Raw genomic sequence first — 21,245 nt, forward strand, 5'->3', positions numbered from 1 at the left:
GTACTCAGATCTGTACTTAAGTAAAAATACTAGTAAAAGCCCTGCATTCAAAACTTTAATCAAGTAAAAGTACAACAGTATTATCAACTTATAGCAGGCTTCCAAAAGTCCTCATTATGCACAATAATATATAATATATCATTGGTTTATATTTTTTGATTTTTTTAATATATTTTATTATTATTTATCGGAATCAGAATCTCTAAAGTAACTAAAGCTGTCGGAGTAAAAAGTAAAAAATGTTTACCTCTGAAATGTAGTTGACAAAAAGTAGAAACCAGTATAAAATAGAAATACTCAAGTAAGAGTACTTAAGTACAGTACTAAATTTATATAGATACATTCCACCATTGTTAACTTAAATACATTACATGAATGTTTTTCCAAATCTAGCTGTAGATGTAAAGGATTCTGTTTATATTCAATTAAAACAAAGTACTAACGACCACAGTATTATTTTACATAACAATTCACAAATATATTTAAAATGTTTGAAGGAAAATAAGATGATGGAGTGCATTAAGATAGTGCTTCTTTATCAATTTTCCCAGAGGGAGGACCCCCGGAAACCATACTGTAGCCACAAAGCCTGATTTAAACCCTGAGCGCTACTCTTCTGTAACTAAGCTGTGGGTTGGGAAGGATTTAACAGCTGAAACCGTGGCATGAGGCAAGGTCATTAGCTAGCCAGTGGGGTGTGCACACATGAACTGATTCTTAAAATACAGGTTGAAACTTAAAATATACCCAATATATCGAGCCTAAAATAATAATGTGACATATGTATTAATACTGCTGCTCCCTGGGAATGCCATACATTTAAACAACAACACGTGGACTACAATGTGAGCTCCACATCCTGTTCTAACAAGACCCTGTTCAAAAAGCAGTTGTTATATATGAATTTTAAATTGCACACTCTTAACTCCCCCTAGGTTGTTAACTCTCAAAATTAAAGAGGACATAGCCTCAGTGCTTAGTGCCCTAATGGTAGCTATGGCCTTTCAAAATATTAAAACTACACTCCAGATTTTAGTTTAATTATCTCTCTGTTATACCCATTGTGAATAGTGTGTAGTAACTTGCCTCTGCACTATACTTTTGCTCTGGCTTATGCTTTGAGATGCTTGTTTAAGAAAGGAGATGCACTTATGACTTCTGGTGACTAGTAGTTCTCTTGAATACCTATGTTGAATACACTTCCTGTAAGTCGCTTTGGATAAAAGCGTCTGCTAAATGACTGTAATGTAATGTAATGTAATGTTATCATAAGAACTTTGTCCGCCCTTCCTTATCAAACAATACTTTGGATAATGGCATTATAAAGTTCCTATCTGATATTTTTGTTTCTCTTCCAGTGGGAGCAGCACTCTGGAGTGTGGCCAGAGCACCAAGTCTACCCTGACACAATATGGATGGAGTACTACAGTTTAAACTCACTCATAGAGCGTCTCAACCACGCCCTCTAAAACTCAAAGCAGTCACGGTGACTGAATCTTCAACAATTCTTTACATAAAGTCTCTACTTGTCCTTTTGTATGCTTGCTGGGGCCCGGGCCTACAGTTACTAAGCCATTTTGGGTGTCGAAAGAATGAATATGTTGATTGTGAAAGCCTATTTCTCAAAAGATACTTTATAATCACATTTCCAATTTAAATTTGACGGTGAGATTGTAATTTGTGATCAAGTCAGAAACCATATTCCTGACAACTCATAGAATAGCACGTCCTCATACCTGAATACAGAATAGGTTATTTGCCAATGTCTCCCAACCCTACATATATGACCGTACTATTTAATGCTGTGAAGCGGTTCCAGATTTAAACAAATGGTTAACGTTGTGAAATAGAACTACTTGGTTATATTTAGTTAACAAACTACTTGGTTAGGTAAAGGCAACAAAACAAATTTGTCAGGTTTAGGAAAAAAAACTACTTGGTTAGGTTTGGGAAACAAAACTACTTTTAAGTTAAGGAAACATAACTATTCGGTTATGTTAAGGTAACAAAACTACTTGTTGAAACCTCTTTACAAACGCCTGCTATCTGGGTCAGACAGACCACATTTCTACTTTTACTACTACACATGATTATTCATCTGAATCAGGTACCAGATAAGTACATTTTTCTTAATAAGCTTTGATAAACAAAACATGTCTTATGGTTTATCATGACTAAATGGCCAAAATCAACTGAGCACTCCAATGAATCATATTTGGTAACTTGTATGTACCTGACTTTTTGGTGAGCACGGCCGTGACAGTAATGATTATCACAAGGATGACAAGTCCAACGGTCGCAGAGATTATTATCAGGTGTTTTTTTGTTAAAAAGCCCAGATAAAGGTCTCTCTCTTGTCCTGTGTGAGAGCCTTGAGGGTTAGACTGCGGCGTCATCCTGGAGCAAAACATAGAAGAAATGATGAGACCTCTTTCTATGCAATCACATCATCAACATTTAGCATTTATGAAGTAATATATATATCCTTCTGTGTTACCTAAACGACACAACCCACACCAGTCATTTTAAGATTAGTTTTGATGTACAGCTTGATAGATGAGCTTGTATTAATATGTCTCTTACTGACCTGTCTGGTCTTTCTCCCGTCCTTTCTCTATCCTACTCTCCTTAGAATTCAAAAGTGTCGTCTTTCTAAAGGGCTGCAGAACAACATGGTGAAAGATGGGGAATCATTTATATGAGCCTTATCTATTGAGCAGAGATTAGAGTGTTTTCACTGATAAAGTGCTCATACTCTTTACAGTGTCCATTCTACTCTTTCAGTTCTGACAGATCATGTGATACCTCTGCTCTAAAGTCAAGAATGAATCAGGTAAAATGGTCAAGATGTGCCATTTATGGGCTACATTGAGCTTGATGTCACTTTTCCACCCGAGTTCTTTGGTACATCAGTCGATGTACATACTCTTGCTTTGGTGGTGCCTGATCTGAGAATGTCTCAGTCTTTTGTGCTTATTGGCACTAACACACTTGATGTCCTTTATGAGAAATGCGTGGAAGACAACCTTTCAGTTAGTCACCCGCTTCCTTATGGATATAGAGCTGTGTTGAAGATTTTGGAATTTAGACATAATCAAACGAGTCACAGCTATCATGGCATTATCAGGATGCATGGGAAGAGCCCGCAAACTATCCCAGCAGGAAGAACTGTTGTTTTGGACGGGATTACAGCTACACACTCTTGGCAGTCAGAAAGAAATGTCATTGTTGAGCATCCATCTTCTTTCCCCTTGCCTGGTGGGTTGATGGTCAAAGCATGTCTTGTGGACCTTCCTAGACTTCAGCCATGTCAGTTGCCTGTTGTCATAACCAATGAATCTGATCATGATATCTTCATCCCTGCTAGATCTGCGATTGCAGAGATGAGTGCAATGCAGACCATAATTGCAAAGGAACAAATTGTTTCTGACCCAGTCAAGTCAGATCATACATCCCCAAAACAACAGCTGAGTTTCAACTTCGGCAACTCACCACTCTCACCTGAATGGAAGGATCGGATTACAACAAAACTCAGCGGTCTTCCAGAAGTTTTTGCAAAACATGATCTTGACTTCGGCAGAACTGATAAAGTTACTCACCACATTAAACTTACAGATGAAACATCTTTCAAGCACAGACCAAGACCTATTCATCCCCAAGATATCGACGCTGTCCGTAAACATCTTCAAGAACTCTTTGAATCTGGAGTGATCCGTGAATCCGAGTCTCCTTTTCATCACCTATTGTGGTGGTAAGGAAAAAGAACGGCAGTGTGCGACTTTGTATAGATTACCGGAAACTGAATCTACAAATTATCAAAGATGCGTATGCTCTACCTAAGCTTGAGGACACTTTCACAGCACTCTCTGGATCTAAGTGGTTCTCAGTGCTCGACTTAAAATCTGGTTACTATCAAATCGAAATGGAGGAAGCAGATAAACCTAAAACTGCCTTTGTATGTCCTTTAGGATTCTGGGAGTTTCTGGGAGCCACAAGGGGTGACAAATGCACCGAGCACTTTTCAACGTCTAATGGAGAAATGCATGGGAGAAATTAACCTGAAGATAGTCCTTGTCTTCATTGATGACTTGATTGTTTTTGCACCCACTTTAGAAGAACATGAAGCAAGGCTAATGAAAGTGCTTGATCGGTTGAAGGAGTTTGGCCTAAAACTGTCTTTGGGGAAGTGCATATTCTTCCAACCATCTGTCCGTTACCTTGGACATGTGGTTTCTCGAAATGGTGTTGAAACGGACCCAGAAAAGATTGCCACCCTCACAACATGGCCAGTGCCCAAAACTTTGAAAGAACTAAGGTCGTTCCTTGGCTTTGCTGGGTACTATAGAAGGTTTGTAAAGGACTATTCAAGTATTGTCAAACCTCTTCATAACCTTACCTCCGGTTATCCACCGACACAGAAGAAATTGTCATGAAGTCATGAAAGTCATGAAAAGAAACAAGGCCAGATTTCTACAGGCATGTCACTGCCTCTGAATTAGCTGTGGGAGATCGTGTGTTGGTCAGAAATGTTCGTCTCAGAGGCAACGCAAACTTGCGGACAAATGGGAATCTGAGGCTTATATGGTCGTAAAGAGAGCTGGAACTCTTCCGGTCTACACAGTGAGACCTGAGACTAAAGACGGTCCCCTACGAACCCTACACAGGGATCTTTTGCTACCGTGTGGATACTTGCCTTCACCAAAAAGTATTCCCTCTGTGAAACTAACTCCCAGATTAAAACTTCGCTCTAATCTTGACCCTCCTGTTAATCATATTGACATGAACACACTCTCAGATGACGATGAAGTAATTCCAAACCGCTGGTACAGTGGACCACACAGGTCAGAACTTGCCAGATTCACAACCATAGTTGATATCCCAACAGACTCTATCGTGGCACCTTCCAACACAGTCCCTACAACCTCAGATATCACACATCACACAGCCTCTGATAATACAAACCAAGAAGCAGCAGCGGATGCTACTCAGAATCTATCCGACTTACCTGATACAGCCAAAAGCCGGAATGAACTGAATCCTTTTTATTTCCCCTGCTGACGTCTAAGAACCCCATTATATTATATGTTTGAAAGACAAATGTATGTTATGATTTAATGTTGTTGGATGAAATATCAAATACAAATGCTTGGTTAAAACTTACTTTTTGTTCTCAGTGGTTTTTTCATACACATTGGGCTCCCTAGACGAACCTAGTGCAAACTACTAGATGACTGGTCCATAACTTCTCTTTCTTTAAAACCTTAAAACATAACTTGTACTCGTTACATAAGTCTCAGAATAACTTAGGGAGTTGGTTTGAATATTTTGTTGTGAGTTTGTATGTATTCTGTGAGTTAAAATGTCTGCTTTTGTCATTGAGGACCTGTGAGTTTGTAGAGAGCAGAATAACGGCTTCAGTTCCCTGTTGGAAAGGAGCAGTAGAAAAGCTTATTTTAGCCACCTAAAAAAAATCATAAATTGAAAGTTGCTAAATTCTAAATTCAGAGTATGTCAAATGCCTACACGCAGCTCTCAACCTGCAACACCTGAACCAGGGGCTGCTAGCTAATGTGTTAACAGCGCTAACAGTGCAAACAACGGCAACAGCGCTGACAGAGCTAACAGTTGTACCTGAGGGGGAACCGGAGGGTGGGTGCTAGGCTTCCGCAACGGTCTGTCCGTTAGTGAACCAGTGGTGCTGACTCACATGCACACTCATGCACTAAAAGGCATGCACAGCACCTGGGCTCCGCTATGCATACCCCATTGTGGGAGCACAGAGAAGGTTTGATAACAACACACACACACACAGAGGGAGCGTGACTTCATTCACTCTCAGGTAGAAATCACTCCAACTACGGATAATGATGTATGTAATCTACAAGTAGCAACATCATCATGCAGAATTATATGCCACGAAATGTGGGGAAAACAAATTTAGAAGGGCTTGGTAAAATAGGTTTTTGATGCTTTTGTACTTTAATGGATAGGAAACACCACTGAGAAACTACAGAATGATATATTTCCTTATCGGGACCTATCCTTTAAAGCACTTGAAAGGATTTCATCATACCCCTTTCAGCCTTTAGTTTTTACAACAAGAGGGGACATAGCAAACTTCTAAGTTGAACTTTACTCACAAGCAATGCATGAATAGACTTTGGCTCCACGAGCAGGGACATCCCATGGATCTGATAAGAGAGCATTTACATAATTTTTTTTATATAAATCTCATGACGTAGATAAGTCCCAACCCGTCAACCCTACGTCAGCATTGGCCTTTCAAGGTTCACGGCTGATTTTAAACAGAAGATGGGCTGTTTAGCCATTTGCAACCCATGAAATAAAGATTTTTATACATTTGGTAAGATGTGTCAATATTACCACCACCATTGATTTGTACTATCACAATACAATCATATAATGTAATTTACAGATCATAAAACATGTTGCAGTGTGCAGTACCTCTTTGATTCAAGAATCATATTCGTACCACTCCGAATATGACAGCAAGGCAGAGAACGTCCTGATAGAGTCTGGCCCTGATGTCCTTCATGTCCGCCTCATTGACTTCGGCCTGAGCTGCTTCTTCAAGAAACAATCTCATTATTGTGTCTGTTATGGAGCCATGTCTGACTTCTACGCGTATGCACTCTACTTTTACATTAACACTTATGGAACTGTTGGTATTTTTCAACCTGGACTCATATTCCCCATGTTTTTGGGTCTAGTTAACTAATGGGGACAAATTTTTTACAAATGTTTTTTGCCACTGACAGTCTCAGATTGTTTTCACACGTGTCTGACAACTCATCCAATTGTCTGCTCAAGACTTGACAATTTCAAAATTGTTCTCCTCTTTAGTCAGAAAATGGGTTCCAGGCTGAAAAAATAAATATGTTGCCCTTTAACAACAAAGCCCCTCGTCCTCTTCATCCTCCGTCTTTTTCCTTTGGGTACCACCGCTCACGTCCATCCAGAGTGGTTGAGTGGCCCCTCATAGCCCTGACCCACCACAATGTGGCAGATGGGAGTGGTCCTGTTTGAAATGGCTTAGAGACCAAAAGCTTCCTCAGAAACAGAATCGAAAGCAGCGAGAAGATGTCCATAGGTAGTAATTAAATAAATAAAGAAACACAAGCAGAAGGTTTGGGCAAACAGATGAGGCTCATGTTAAAGAGACAGTTCAATAAAAACCCAAACTAGATAATATACCACAACGGAAAAGACAGACAATGAGTTTCATTGTTATTTAGTCACAAGTGAAATATGTCTTTCTGATCTCTGGTCTCCTTCTTTGTGTCCCGACTGTCAGGATCTGTTGAGCATGGTCCCACGCTGGGACATCTCCAGCTTCACCCGTGGCTGACATAAATCTGAATCACAAACATGCCATTTAAGTGACAGTGCAGCAGTCTTTACAAGCCTCTCTATTGAACATCCGCTGCTGACACTGTTTTCTCCCTGACAGGAAGGGCGTCATATTTGCGTTAATTCATCTGACTCATGTGATTTTGTCTCCTGTGTTGACCCCAGCCGTCCGAGGAGAGGGGTTCTCTCGTTGAATTGCTTTTCCCAAGGTTTCTTCCTCAGGACTTTGGGGAGTTTTTCCTCGTCTTCTTCATAAAATTGGGCTTGGTCAGGAGCTGCAGCTCCACTGAGTCTCTGGATGTCATAGATGTCAGGGCAGCCCATACTAATATATGTGACATAAACAGACACTGTGTTGGTCTGTCTTTTCTGTCTTTTAGACTTCAGAGAATCATGGAGCTCTTTTGAATTATTAAGTGATAAAGACATTTTAGCTCCAAAGACACAGTAAAAGTAATTGTGCTCTGTAAAGAAAAATCGCATAAACTAATGAGTAGATGGGCAGAGCTTTAATAACTTTCCTTTAAAATACTCAGTCTTCTTTGTTTCATTTCTACTTTTAGTACAGAACGATATCTTTCCTCTTGGTCCTGAATACTCTTTAATAATTTAAATTTAACAATTTAACATCCTTATAAAATGAAAAGTCACGAATCATCTCAGTGTAGGCTAAACTGCTGTGTTTTTGGATGTCAGAATCATATCACATTCATCTGAGATGAAAAACTGTGATTCAAGGTGCTTCCCCGATGAGTAAGAGTCTTTATTTGATAAGTTCTTCTTAATACTTAACACTCGTGGTCCTCGTCTGGTTACGTCAGTTCATCTTGGATGTGTGATGAACTGTTGTACTAAGTCCCATATTAAACCGTTGAAGAGAAAAAATGAACTCAATATAGAGAAATGTGAGTTAACAACTGTAAAAACACAACAACTAAATAACTAATGTGTTTGTCAGCTGGGTACATCACACAGTCTTATCTAAATTCTAAAGATTGGAACGTTTCATTCACATTAAATACTTTCTATATGGCTTTTCTCTTTCCTCAACACTTTTTCTGAACCCAAACTAAATCAACTATTTAAGCAGACAAACTGTCATTAGAACATTCATCCAGTAGATGTCACTTTGCGTATGTAAGAAGGAGCTGCCCCACATCTCCCTTCCATTAGGAAAACAGCAGCACAACACTACTGATTCTCTCCTAGTGCTGATGTGAACTCTACCACTTCTACAATAATGTTCTTTTTTTGTCTTAATCCTGTGGTGACACGCTCTCACACATTTGATCTGATAATGTCACCATTTTTCTTTCTTTTTCACTTGTGACTCTGAATGACATTAGAATCAAGTCATAGGAACACTAGTGAATATTATCTCAAAATGACAAACACCTACCCTCATCTCTGTAAATGATGATCACTGGTTCTGAAATGATTAAAGTCACTGATACCCTCATAGGAGGAACATATGTGCTGAATCTGTTCAACGAGAAATAAAATGGCTGGAAGAAGAAACATAAACTCTACTAACCACATACATTTCCCTTTTTGCTAACAGAGGATTCAATTACTTGTATTAATTTGTAAATGTATAGTTTTGTTGTTGTACTTTAACCTATAGATAATACTATGAAGACGTTTCTTACAGTGAAATGTATTGTATTCGGCTGTGTAGAATGTGATGGATGGGTCGGTTGTATAGATATTGGTAGAAGTAGTATCAGCAGCAGCAGTAACAGCATATATGGATACTAGTTATATATAAGTGATACTACCTGTTGCCCGGACCAATCAGAAGCGAGGATTTGGATTATGGGCGGTCCTGTGCGGTCAGGATGGAGAGAGAGAAAGAGGGGATGAGAGGATGTGGTGAAGTCTGACCGGACAGGAGCCCGGGACAGACTAACAGCTGAAACAACTTGCCAAAAAAAAAAGCGTGTTTGACAGATCGGAACAGCTCGGAACAGCTCGGGTTTCAGCCAATCATAGCGGGTCCGAACCATGCCGGTGAGACGGGGCCATGTGGCGCCCCAGAACACCTTCCTGGACACCATCATCCGCACATTCGAGGGACAGAGTAAGTACAGGAGTCCTTCATACCGTGTGGGTTCACCTTTAGGCAGTTCAAAACAGCTAATTTACTCAACCTAAATATAAACGGATTATTAGAGTATTTTATGTTAATCGTTTGCTGGGATCAAATGATTCTGCTTACAGAAGGTGAAACGAGAACACTTTATTTGTTTGTCTGTTTTCTTACACACAATATTCATACCCAATATATAATGGGTCGAATTAACTTAAATACAATTACAAACATGCAAATAATCAAGTATTAAATAGCTAGTAAAATGTCATTATTTGTTACAGTACTCAGAGAGAAAAACTAGCAAATAAGATCACCTAGATAACATTACGTACACTGTTATTTATTCTGGAAAACAATAAAAAAAAAAAAACATGTTTTAATTTTTGTTATGTGTGTAATGCTCTGAATCAGACACAGAAGAACAAACACAAGTCAACCATAGTAAAAGTTAAGTACAAATAAACAATTAACTTAAAGGGTAACAAAACATGTTTTTGTATTGAAACACATCATTGCTAGAGTTAATATTGACATTTCTCTCCAAATTTATAAAAAATAAGCATTTCATTGTTGAAAACGTCTCAAAACGGCAAGTACTGTTTTAAATCAAAGTTATATTTGGCGCATTAAGTTGTTACATGTTTCTCACTTAGCAGCGAGCTACTTAGCTAGCTAAAGGGGCGGCTGTGGCACATGAGGTAGAGCGCTTGACCCGCAACCGCAAGGTCGGTGGTTCAAGCCCCTCTACAGGCAACAATCGAAGTGTCCTTGAGCGAGACACCTAACCCCAAAATTGCTCCCCGGGCGCTTCATTGCAGCCCACTGCTCCTCCGGGATGGGTCAAATGCCATCCCATTGTGGGACTAATAAAGGCTTAATTAAAAAGTTAGCCTGCTAAACCCACCATGGTTATGTGGTAACGGTACACTGGTCAGAGAAAATGAGCGGAAGCTAGCTGGAGGTCAGTGGAAGCTAGCTGGAGGTCAACGGCAGCGTTGTGTCGCTCTCCTCTCAGCAAGGTAGTCCTTGTATTTAGTCAAATAAAACCTGAAACATTTCAATAAAATCCAGTACTAGGTACTATTATAAAGGGAACCATTGTGTACAAAACATAGGCTCGGCCTATATTTGGCATTAGGTATGATATCTTATAATGAGATTCATTTAAGTTTATTTCGTGTTTTTCTTTGTGTGTGTTGCTGTTTCATATACTGAGACTATTGAGTGCCATTTTTTTTAAGGTCCACAAAAGTCAGTCTCAGGTATCACCATGAGTGTCTGTTTGTGTGCCGAGAGTTTTTGTCCACCTAAAACCTCCTTCCCTCTCTTCCCTCTTCCTCCACAGATCGAAAGTTTATCATCGCCAACGCACAGGTGGAGAATTGCGCCATCATCTTCTGTAATGACGCCTTCTGTGGGATGTGTGGGTACACCCGGGCTGAGGTAATGCAGAAGCCCTGCACCTGTAGCTTCCTCTATGGACCTCACACCAAGAGACCAGCGGTAGCCCAGATGGCTAAAGCGCTGCTGGGAGCAGAGGAGAGGAAGGTGGAGATTTCCCTCTACACTAAAGATGGTAGGGGTTTTTATAGACCCGTGCAGTGCAAGTTTCAAACTTGTGCAGAATGCTTGGCTTGTTGTGTTGCTGCTTCCAGCTTTCTCGAAAACTGCTCATACAAACAACTTCACACTCTGATCTCCCTCAGGTCCTCAGCAATACATCTGCCATGACATATCGCAGCCACTCACAGTCAGAAACACACTCTGGTTAATGGGAAAAGCACCAAGGGAAGACTTTGCTAGCAAGGAATGCATCCTGGGGGCCCAATGATAAAGTGCCCCATACAGCTTTAGATTTTATATGATCTTTAGATCTAAAAAATATTAAATCATTTTACAATTCTAACTAATTTTATCCAGAAATGACTCACAAAAGACCCCATAACAATTAGAACATGCAACTTAACCGTATAGTACATACTGTGGACTTATACTTCAAAGGAAAACCTTGTAGTACAGTTACCTGACAGAAATGTTACAGTTATTCACATTTGACTCGGACAACAATTCAAATGTAATGCATTATTATTTACTAAATTATCCAGCATCCTATCAAAATTGACAGCTCCACCTAGAAATTATGTTAAGTTAATTAAGGCACATATTTCACTTTTCATTTGAAGTAAAAAAAAAAAAATGTGAATGCAGGACCTTTACTGTGTGGTATTAATAGTTTTACCAATAATAGGTAATAGTTTTACATCCCAAAAAAAGTCCATAGTAGCCTTCTTCTTATATCACTGTTGATCTTAACATCACAGTTTGAGAAAGGTGGAAAGGAAAGCAAGATGAGGTTTGTCTGGGGCCCCCAGATCACTACATTTGCCACTGAAAAAATCACCCAGGTGGGGCTTACTCAGTCAGAAACATAGGTGAAATACACCTAGCTGAGGTCATTTCAAAAAAGCTGTTTGTTTTGACAAAGCGAAACCGGAGAAATACAGTTTTACTCACACCCAAGTCGTAGCTTACTCACCGTCACACCGGTGAAATACATTACATTACATTACATTACAGTCATTTAGCAGACGCTTTTATCCAAAGCGACTTACAGGAAGTGTATTCAACATAGGTATTCAAGAGAACTACTAGTCACCAGAAGTCATAAGTGCATCTCCTTTCTTAAACAAGCATCTCAAAGCATAAGCCAGAGCAAAAGTATAGTGCAGAGGCAGATTACTATGAAAACAATAATTGCAACAGACTAATCCGAATATAGTAAGTGCTACAAACTACTACGAATAGGATAAGTGCAGTAAATAAATACAAATTCAATAAGTGCAGCGAACTGATACGAATACAGTAAGTGCAGCAACTAATACGAGTGCAATAAGTGCTACGAGGAAGGCTCCGGGTAGTACTTCTTGAAGAGGTGAGTTTTCAGCCTGCGCCTAAAGATGGGCAGCGACTCTGCTGTCCTGACGTCAGTGGGGAGTTCATTCCACCACTGAGGGGCCAGGACAGAAAAAAGCTGTGACCGGGTGGATCGGCCGCAGGGACCTCTGAGCGACGGGGCAACCAACCGCCCCGAGGCCGCAGAGCGAAGTGGTCGGGCAGGGGTGTAGGGCTTGACCAAGGCCTGGAGATAGGAAGGAGCTGTTCCTTTCACTGCCCTGTAGGCTAGCACCAGAGTCTTAAACTGGATGCGAGCTCTTACAGGGAGCCAGTGTAGGGAACGGAGAAGGGAAGTTGTGTGCGAGAACTTGGGGCGATTGAACACCAGACGTGCTGCAGCTTTCTGGACAAGCTCCAGAGGTCTGATGGCCGACGCCGGGGCTCCAGCAAGTAGTGAGTTGCAGTAGTCCAGGCGGGAGATGACCAGAGCCTGGATGAGCACCTGCGCTGTCTCCTCAGTGAGGAAGGGGCGAATCCTCCTGATGTTGTAGAGGAGGAATCTGCAGGAGCGTGTGACCGATGCAATGTTTGCTGAGAACGACAGTTGGTCGTCCAGGGTCACACCCAGATTCCTCACAGTCCGAGTTGGCGTCACCACGGCATCATCAATGGTGATGGACAGGTCTCGGTGCGGGCAACCCTTCTCCGGGAGGAAGAGTAGCTCGGTTTTGTCCAGGTTCAGCTTCAGGTGGTGTGTCGCCATCCACTTCGAGATGTCAGCCAAGCACGCAGCAATGCGTGCCTCCACTTGGGTGTCACCGGGAGGAAATGACAAGACCAGCTGGGTGTCATCGGCATAACAATGGTAGGAGAAGTCATGGGAGCGAATAACATAAATACACTCTGGTTCAATTGTTCTTCCGGTTGGCTTATCGTCTGTGTTGACTCCAGGGAAGTGAGGAAGATTACAGTTGTTGACTCTGCAGTGCTCTGAAGTCCGGCTGCTACACAGAGCACTGTTTGATTGTTTATTCAAAGCTACTAATAAAAATAGTGTTGATGCCTAAGCACTGTCTTGGATCCCCAGCAATAAAGCAGAAGAGATTCTGAAATAGATCAAATGAGCGGTTCTTGAGATATGCCATGGACCTACATACAGACAGAGATTCCGTGCTTTATAGTTAGATTCAGTCATTTTGTGTAGAGATTTTTTTATTTCAAACTTATAGAGAAGAACGTGAGCTGCAGCAACTAACCTGTAATCAGTCAGGGTCAGTGTGGTTGACACTGTGGTTTTTCTCTCTGATGATGCTACAGCAAATTAGTGTGATTTTCCCCCAGCTGGATACTAAGCGGGTGGAGCTGTTACCCAGGGTTCTCCTTGAGAAATCGTATCTCCTCGATGTCACAAGTAAAGCTGTATTTAACAAAGGTAAAGAGAGATAGAGAGAGACATAAATTGGCTGTAAATAAACAATCACAGCCAATTTCTACTGTGTTTCAAAGGAAAAATGCGTGATACAGCCTAAATAATGTCAATATATTCAATTTTGAGTCTGGATCAGTCTTGCTGGAGAGATTGTCTTGCTGGAGAAGTTACTGGTTTTGCAACCAACTCAGTTGCATCTGAGAGTTCCCGTTACGATCAGGTAATACCTGTTCACACCTAGAACCTGGCAGGCTCTCTTGTGGGCTCAGTAGCCTGTGAGCTGTTTCCCACACACAGGACAGGACAGCCTAGTGTGAGCAATAAATACATGTTGAAATCCTTCAGGAGCTAGGACACTAGCTGTTAGCAGACGGTGGGGAGCACAGCCCTGCTTTGCTAAATATTGGAACTTACAGCTAACGTTAATGGAGGTTGCATTGAGTTACTTTTTGCTTCGTTCAAGTTCTATTCAGTAAAGTGAATTATAATTTCTCATGATGTTCTAAACAAGAAACTTCATAAAAACATTTCCTTGAAGGAATAGCGCTTACAGATAATGGATGGATCAATGGATAATGACCTGTTTAACCTCCTATGCTCTTAGTAGCGTAGAGTAGTATATGTCAGAGCTCTGTTGTATTTGCATCTATCACCTTGATTTGTTGATACTGTTGACCCAATCATCTAATATCAGATGATGAGGTGAACTTTGTAACTCAGTGTCAACATTATGGGCCAGTTCAGTGAGGCTGTTAATATACAATATACAACATACATTCTCAGAGGAACAAAAAGATGCACCAGTGCAAACGTAAGACAGTATAGATATGAGAGGTAGTAATTATCAAGTGGCTGATTTGAATCGAGACACATTTTAAATTTAGACCTCAGACCAGTGAGAAGTGGGTCACAGTCTAATGTGGGAGCAGCTTATCTATATTGCAGCCGCACTGCAGATGAAAACCACAGTCTACCAATGATGAGTCCAGAAACAGTCGGGTAGTTTATTGTACTGACACTTCATGCAGCCAGTAGGATTGTGACTTTCTTCTGGTACCAAAGTGATCAGTCATGTTTAAGAGTGTATGACTCTGATTTACAGATGGGTTGTCACAGTATCTCTCTTTGACTTAATAATGGATGGCCTTTACATTCTATTTGTATGAAGAGTTGCAATCAAATAAAGAACGTAAAGGCCATCCATTATTAATTATACAGTGTTTTAATAAAAAAAAAGTGTTTGTATAAGAGGGATGTAAAGAAATATGATTACAATATTGTTACAAACTTCTTCTCAATCATAATTCAGAATTACACTCCTATCCTCCTGATATTTGACCATAATCACTAGATTTAGATGTTTTTTTCTCTATCAGAGCAAGTGACCTTTGACAAAGGTTACAGTGATACAGAATTGCTAGTAGCCAAAGCATAATGATCACAGGCGCCAGATGAGCCAACATGTAAAAAAAATAAAAAATAAATGTAGGGAGTTTAAACTTTGATATTCAGTGAGGTAAATTCTCAATCACTACATCATCAGCATAACTGATCCGTTTTTTTTGGAATACAAGACTAATATTATTATTCGCTTTCTCATTTTTTATCATAGACACTTTGGATAAATGTTGCAACAAATACCATGGGATTTAGGTGTGCTAATTTGTATTTTTTCAAATACAGTTAATTATATATTATTTGGTTGATTTGAAAGGACGAGCACTTAACAACAACTTCAGGTGTAAATCTGAGTACAGTATAGATCTTTTTTAAACAAGTACAGACACAGATGTACAAATAAAAATACAGGCGTAGATTTCAGCTTTTGGTACCAGCTTTATATTACACCCTTACTACATTACTCAGTACAAGTCCAAGTACAACACTAACACTAGCAGGACCAAGAAGTTAAGATGGAAACCAAAGCTCAAAACTGAGTAGTTGAAATAGAAAGACTGAGTAGACCTGAGTTTTGGGAACTGTAGGTCTGTTATGGCTTCAATGTTATTATTATTATAAGGCTGGGCTAAGGCCACTCAACGTTTTTTATGCCAATAATTGCCTTAGCCCCAGATGTTCCCACTATAACCTTATATTTTATTTAAGTATTCTTTGGATCAGTTGCAAGCTTTTTCCGAGCTAACTGCTTTTTTTGATCATGTGTTCCTTTATTGTTTAAACAGATATTAATAAAGGTAGCTTCATCATGGCAACTGGACAACAGACATTAGCTATATGCTACGAGCTAGTATGATATTAGTATTTACATGGTCAACAGCATATACTTACAGCAGTCGGGGGATTTTCATGTTTGTAGTGGTACCGAGGTAGTCCAGTTATTAATCAAATATTTGGCACAATATCTTTTTCATGTCATCGCTAAATTTAAAGTGTTTCCACACAGCTGTGGCCTTTTGTCTTCCCCTTAACGGCTGTGAACCGAAGGTGACATAATGTTCATCCCTGTGAGTGAGATGTATGTATGTCAGGCGCCCAAGATGAGATGTAAGCCTAAACTTCTACATTTTAGCAGTGCAATTAAAAAGTACAAATATAGTACAAGAATGTAGTGACAAAATGTATTACTGCAGTTTGCCTTAAAAAAAAGAAAGCAAAAAGGAATTCCAAAATCCCAAATTGAGAAACGAATATTTCTGACCCAAAAAAAAATGTTTGAATACTCAGGTAAAGCCCTACTTATTGTAAGTTGCTTGGGTTTAACGTGTCAACTAAATAATGTAATGTATTTGAATGAAGTCAAGCAGTGACATTGTGCTCAGCTGGACATTAAAGTAGAGAGTAAAGAGAAGGAATGGATAGACCTGTTCACATCTGTTTGAGACAACGATTTGATGACACTGCCTTATTTGAATTTTGGACAGTAAACTAAATGTACAAATCACGAAATTCAGAGCATATCTAATGCTTCCACACGGCTCTCAACATGACGACGGCTGAGTCGACGGCTCACAGTGGATGCAAACAACGCTAACAGTGCTGACAGAGCTACCAGTGTTTGCCATAGGGAGAACGGGAGGGGGGGCATTATGCTTCCACATCCATCTGGAAGTCTTTATCAGCTGTAACTGTCGTATCAGCGCGGTGCAGAGCAGCACATCTTATTAGGTAGACACTGGCCAACGCGCTATGTAAGCAAACCACAATGAAGCTTGAGTGACAAAACACACAGAGGGGAAGTGCCTTCATTCTCTGCTCAAATGGACATTACTACACTATATCTTTATAGAAAATAGTTGTTTGCTGTTATATTAATGCTCTGAATATATTAATCCTTAAAGAAACAATATATTTAGGAGGAAAGTACATTTAGAGACAGTCTGAGTTTTTCACAGTTCCCTCAGTGTCTCTGCTGCAGCAGACTATGGGAGAGTCCTTATTAACATTTAATCTGTCATTTTAGCAGCTCCTGACTTTCACCTCTGTTATTGTGTTATTATTATATTGCCACAATTGCCAGATTTATTGCTTTTGCCTGGAGACAAGGAGGCCAAAATTGAAAATGACTTTAACAGAGGAGGATATAGCTGTGCACCAAGATTACTGATTCAGGAGCAGAGAAGGTAGCTGACACAGCACTTTTAGTTTAACTGTAAATTAGGATTTTTGCTGACCATCATTAGTTTCTTCAGTAGCCTCAGACCCCGGTGTATTTTTAGAATGTTTCCTTTTACAAGAAAGAGAATACAATGAGGCCGATTATTAGCATGGTGAGACTGTGTTAATGTGTGCACTGAGGATTTTGCTTACATTTCATAGAATTCAGTTTTTTATCATTTAATCCAAAACGGAAGAGGATCTGAGAGACGAATGAGCCCTTGTCTTCATTTCACTTGGCAGAAGAAAAGGAAAGAATTTAAGAAATAGACAAACATACACCCTTTAAAGATTTGTTGGTATTAATAAATAGTCCTTTATTATCACCTTGTTTATCACCTGTGCACCCAAATACAAAGAAAGAGATCAAATAAAGAAGAAGAGAGAGGTTAAATAAAAATATTATAATAAATAATGCAAACAAGGCTGAAAGATGACATAACAGTAATAACCAAAACAACAACAAGAAAAACATACATAACTAGCATCACAGGTTGAAAGCAGATTAAAAAAGATGAGTTTTAAGTGCAGTTTTGAAAGTGGCGAGGGACAGGGAATGTCTGAGGTGATGTGGGAGAGAGTTCCACAGGGAGAGGGCAGCAATGGAGAAGGCCCTGTCCCCCCAGGTTCGGTGCTTAGACCGAGTAGGGGGGTGAGGAGGTTGGCGTCGGTGGATCTGAGGTTGCTGGTGGGAGTGTGTTGGTGCAGGAGGTCAGCAAGGTATGAAGGGGCCAGGTTGTGAAGGGCTTTGAATGTTATGAGGAAAATCGTGAACTGTATTCTTTATTGTATGGGGAGCCAGTGGAGATTTAGAAGGACTGGGGTGATGTGGTCTCTAGTAGGACAGAGGATGTCGCATGTGTACAGATTGTAAAGCCCTCTGAGGCAAATTTGTAATTTGTGATTTTGGGCTATACAAAATAAACTGAATTTAATTGAATTGGTACGGGAGTAGAAGAGCAGACGGGCAGCGGAGACTTGGATGTATTGTAGTTTGTTGATGATTTTAGCGGATGCGCCGCAAGGATGCTGTTGAAGTAGTCCAGTCGAGAGGTGATGAAGGAGTGGATGAGTGTTTCAGCGGCTAAGGGGGATGTGCGTAGACGGGCAATGTTCTACAGATGAAAGAAGGCAGAGCAACTCCTCGCTGTGATTTTCCCCCAGCTGGATACTAAGCGGATGGGGCTGTTACCCAGGGTTCTCCTTGAGAAATCGTATCTCCTCGATGTCACAAGTAAATCTGTATTTAACAAAGGTAAAGAGAGATAGAGAGAGACATAAATTGGCTGTAAATAAACAATCACAGCCAATTTCTACTGTGTTTCAAAGGAAAAATGCGTGATACAGCCTAAATAATGTCAATATATTCAATTTTGAGTCTGGATCAGTCTTGCTGGAGAGATTGTCTTGCTGGAGAAGTTACTGGTTTTGCAACCAACTCAGTTGCATCTGAGAGTTCCCGTTACGATCAGGTAATACCTGTTCACACCTAGAACCTGGCAGGCTCTCTTGTGGGCTCAGTAGCCTGTGAGCTGTTTCCCACACACAGGACAGGACAGCCTAACTATCCAACGTTGGTATGGCATCCACACGAGAAGTCGGTGGGTGTAAAAGCTGTCGGGAGTGGGGGCCTGATGATAAATGAGGGCTGGCTCTGATGGCTCATACCACAGCTTCAGGTCAGTGCGGAGGAGACACAAATGGAGGAAAGAGGGTCGAAAGGAGCAGAGGAGGTACCAGAGGACGCGACTGATCCTTCTTAATTTATACATAAAAAAAGCAAAAAATATGGCTTAGATTACAAGCCACTCATGAAGGATGCTTGTTTGAAGTTTAATAATATATAAGTGTGAAGAAAACAACTTAATTGAAGAGTTTCTCACAACAGCTCTAGTAGCTGAGGTGGTTGCGGACAATGGAGACGGAGGAAGAGACAGAGGAAAGACGGAGGAATAGTCATTGTCAAAAAGAACAATTGATATTAGGCATTACAGTAATAAAGACATTTCAACACATCTTTTTTGATTAAAAATCCCGGGCATGAAAAGGATAACTATGAATATATTCTAAAATCAAATGTAAGCGTTTTCATTTTCCTTACATTCCTAGCCCAACGTAAATTTGGCTTAATCCACATTGGCCCTCCTGGATCTGTGGTTTGACAGTCCGTTGGAAACTCCTTTTCAGCCACCTAGAATAAACTTTCCTGGGGAGGATGAGCAGTGTGATAACCCGATTATTGAAGTACACTCTCCGTTACCCCTTTTTGAAGATGGGAAAAACCAACCTGGTCTGCCACTCCACAGGCACTGTCCCAGACCTCCACTGAAGATGCCTGCCAGCCAAGACACCCCAAGAATGTCCAGAGCTATCAGCACCTCAGGGCAAATTTCTTCCACCAGTGGCCCTTTGTCGCTTCAAACTCTCCCTCCTCCACAGAGGACATGTTGGTCGGGTTCAGGGGTTCCTCAAAGTGCTCTTTCCACCGTTCAACAACATGCCCAGTCCAGGTCCACAGTATTCCTACCCTGCTAAACACAGTGTGAGCCAAGCCCTGCTTTCCCTTTCTGTTTCTTCTAACTGTTTGCCGGAACTTCCTTGAGGCCAACTGAAAGTCCTTCTCCATATGCTACCCGAACTCTCTCCACACCTGGGTTTTTATCTGCAGGCCTTCTGGCCAACCAATACTTTTCTTCTGAACCTGCCAAGCCGAAAGGCCTCCTTCTTCAGCTTGACAGCCTCCTTTACCTCTAAGTTTGCCGCCATCACAGGCACCTATGACCTTGCAAACACAGCTTCCAGCAGTGGCCCACTCAGATTCCATGTCCCCAGCGTCAGGAGACTGCTGCTCACTGGCTGCTGTAGGAGGACAGCTAATCGGTATCCCAACGCACTGGGTTGTCTTATGTCGGAAGGAGGACAGCTAACCCAAGACATCGCATCCGGGCAGTGGAGAGCAGGGTCGATCCCTGGCTCCGGCACTGGGTTGTCCCGCAGGCTTATGTCCTGATGGGCAACCTTGCATGGTAGCTCCTGTCATCAGCGCTTTGAGTGGTCGGAAGACTAAGACATCAGTCCATTTACCATTTACCATGTTGTAGTCGGCGTACTTTTCAGTTTGTCATATTTATAAGCATAAAGGGGGCGAGGCTCGAGGCTCTGGGTGTGAATGTGAATTAGTTCATTCCTGATGGTCAGGTGTCACTTTGCGAGGTTGCCTCTGCCATGATAGCATGCATTGACGTTATAAAATTGTCAACAAAACATGTTTTCAAAACGTGTGTGTTTCACTGCAACCACGAGAGGTCCTTGAGCATATAGTCATTAGAGAGTGTCAAAAATATAAGCCAGCAATATACAGCAGTAGACAGACAGACAGAAAGACAGAAAGACTTAGAGATGCACACACACGATCATAGATCATAGGTCATCGTCCTTGAAAAAATAGCCTTTTTAAGTTAGGGGGTCACATTGTGTATTTAGCTGATATTAGGCCTAATGTGGATGATTTTGTTAGGTCATCGTCCTTGAAAAAATAGCCTGTTTGGAAGTTAATCAGGGGGTCACATTGTGTATTTATGTGTCTGGGCATATTAGGCCTAATGTGGATGACATTTTGATGGTCAAAATTGCATGGTAGCTCCTGTCATCAGGCTGAATGACATGATTAGTAATGTAAAAGCGCTTTGAGTGGTCACATAGATACTGAAATATTGTATTGTCTGATGAGCCTAATGGGATCTCTGTGATTCCATTCTTTAGCGCACATACAGACACAAACCTCCTGGGCCTTATTATAATAGTTCAGTAATGTGCCTCCTTGGTTCACTTGACCATTTTGAC

General features: G+C 40.8%; 1 protein-coding gene across 1 annotated transcript in view; it reads left to right on the forward strand.

Annotated features, from left to right (window-relative positions):
* The first annotated feature begins 9,375 nt into the window (after positions 1–9,375).
* The window catches only part of LOC129088771 (potassium voltage-gated channel subfamily H member 6-like), a 62,585-nt gene continuing 50,715 nt past the window's right edge, over positions 9,376–21,245 (forward strand). Inside the window, exons 1-2 of the mRNA XM_054596002.1 lie at positions 9,376–9,451; positions 10,809–11,039. Coding sequence (XP_054451977.1) covers positions 9,376–9,451; positions 10,809–11,039 — 307 coding nt within the window. The remainder of the gene's footprint in view (positions 9,452–10,808; positions 11,040–21,245) is intronic.

This window comes from Anoplopoma fimbria, chromosome 3 (assembly GCF_027596085.1).
Source record: "Anoplopoma fimbria isolate UVic2021 breed Golden Eagle Sablefish chromosome 3, Afim_UVic_2022, whole genome shotgun sequence".
Lineage (NCBI taxonomy): Eukaryota > Metazoa > Chordata > Actinopteri > Perciformes > Anoplopomatidae > Anoplopoma > Anoplopoma fimbria.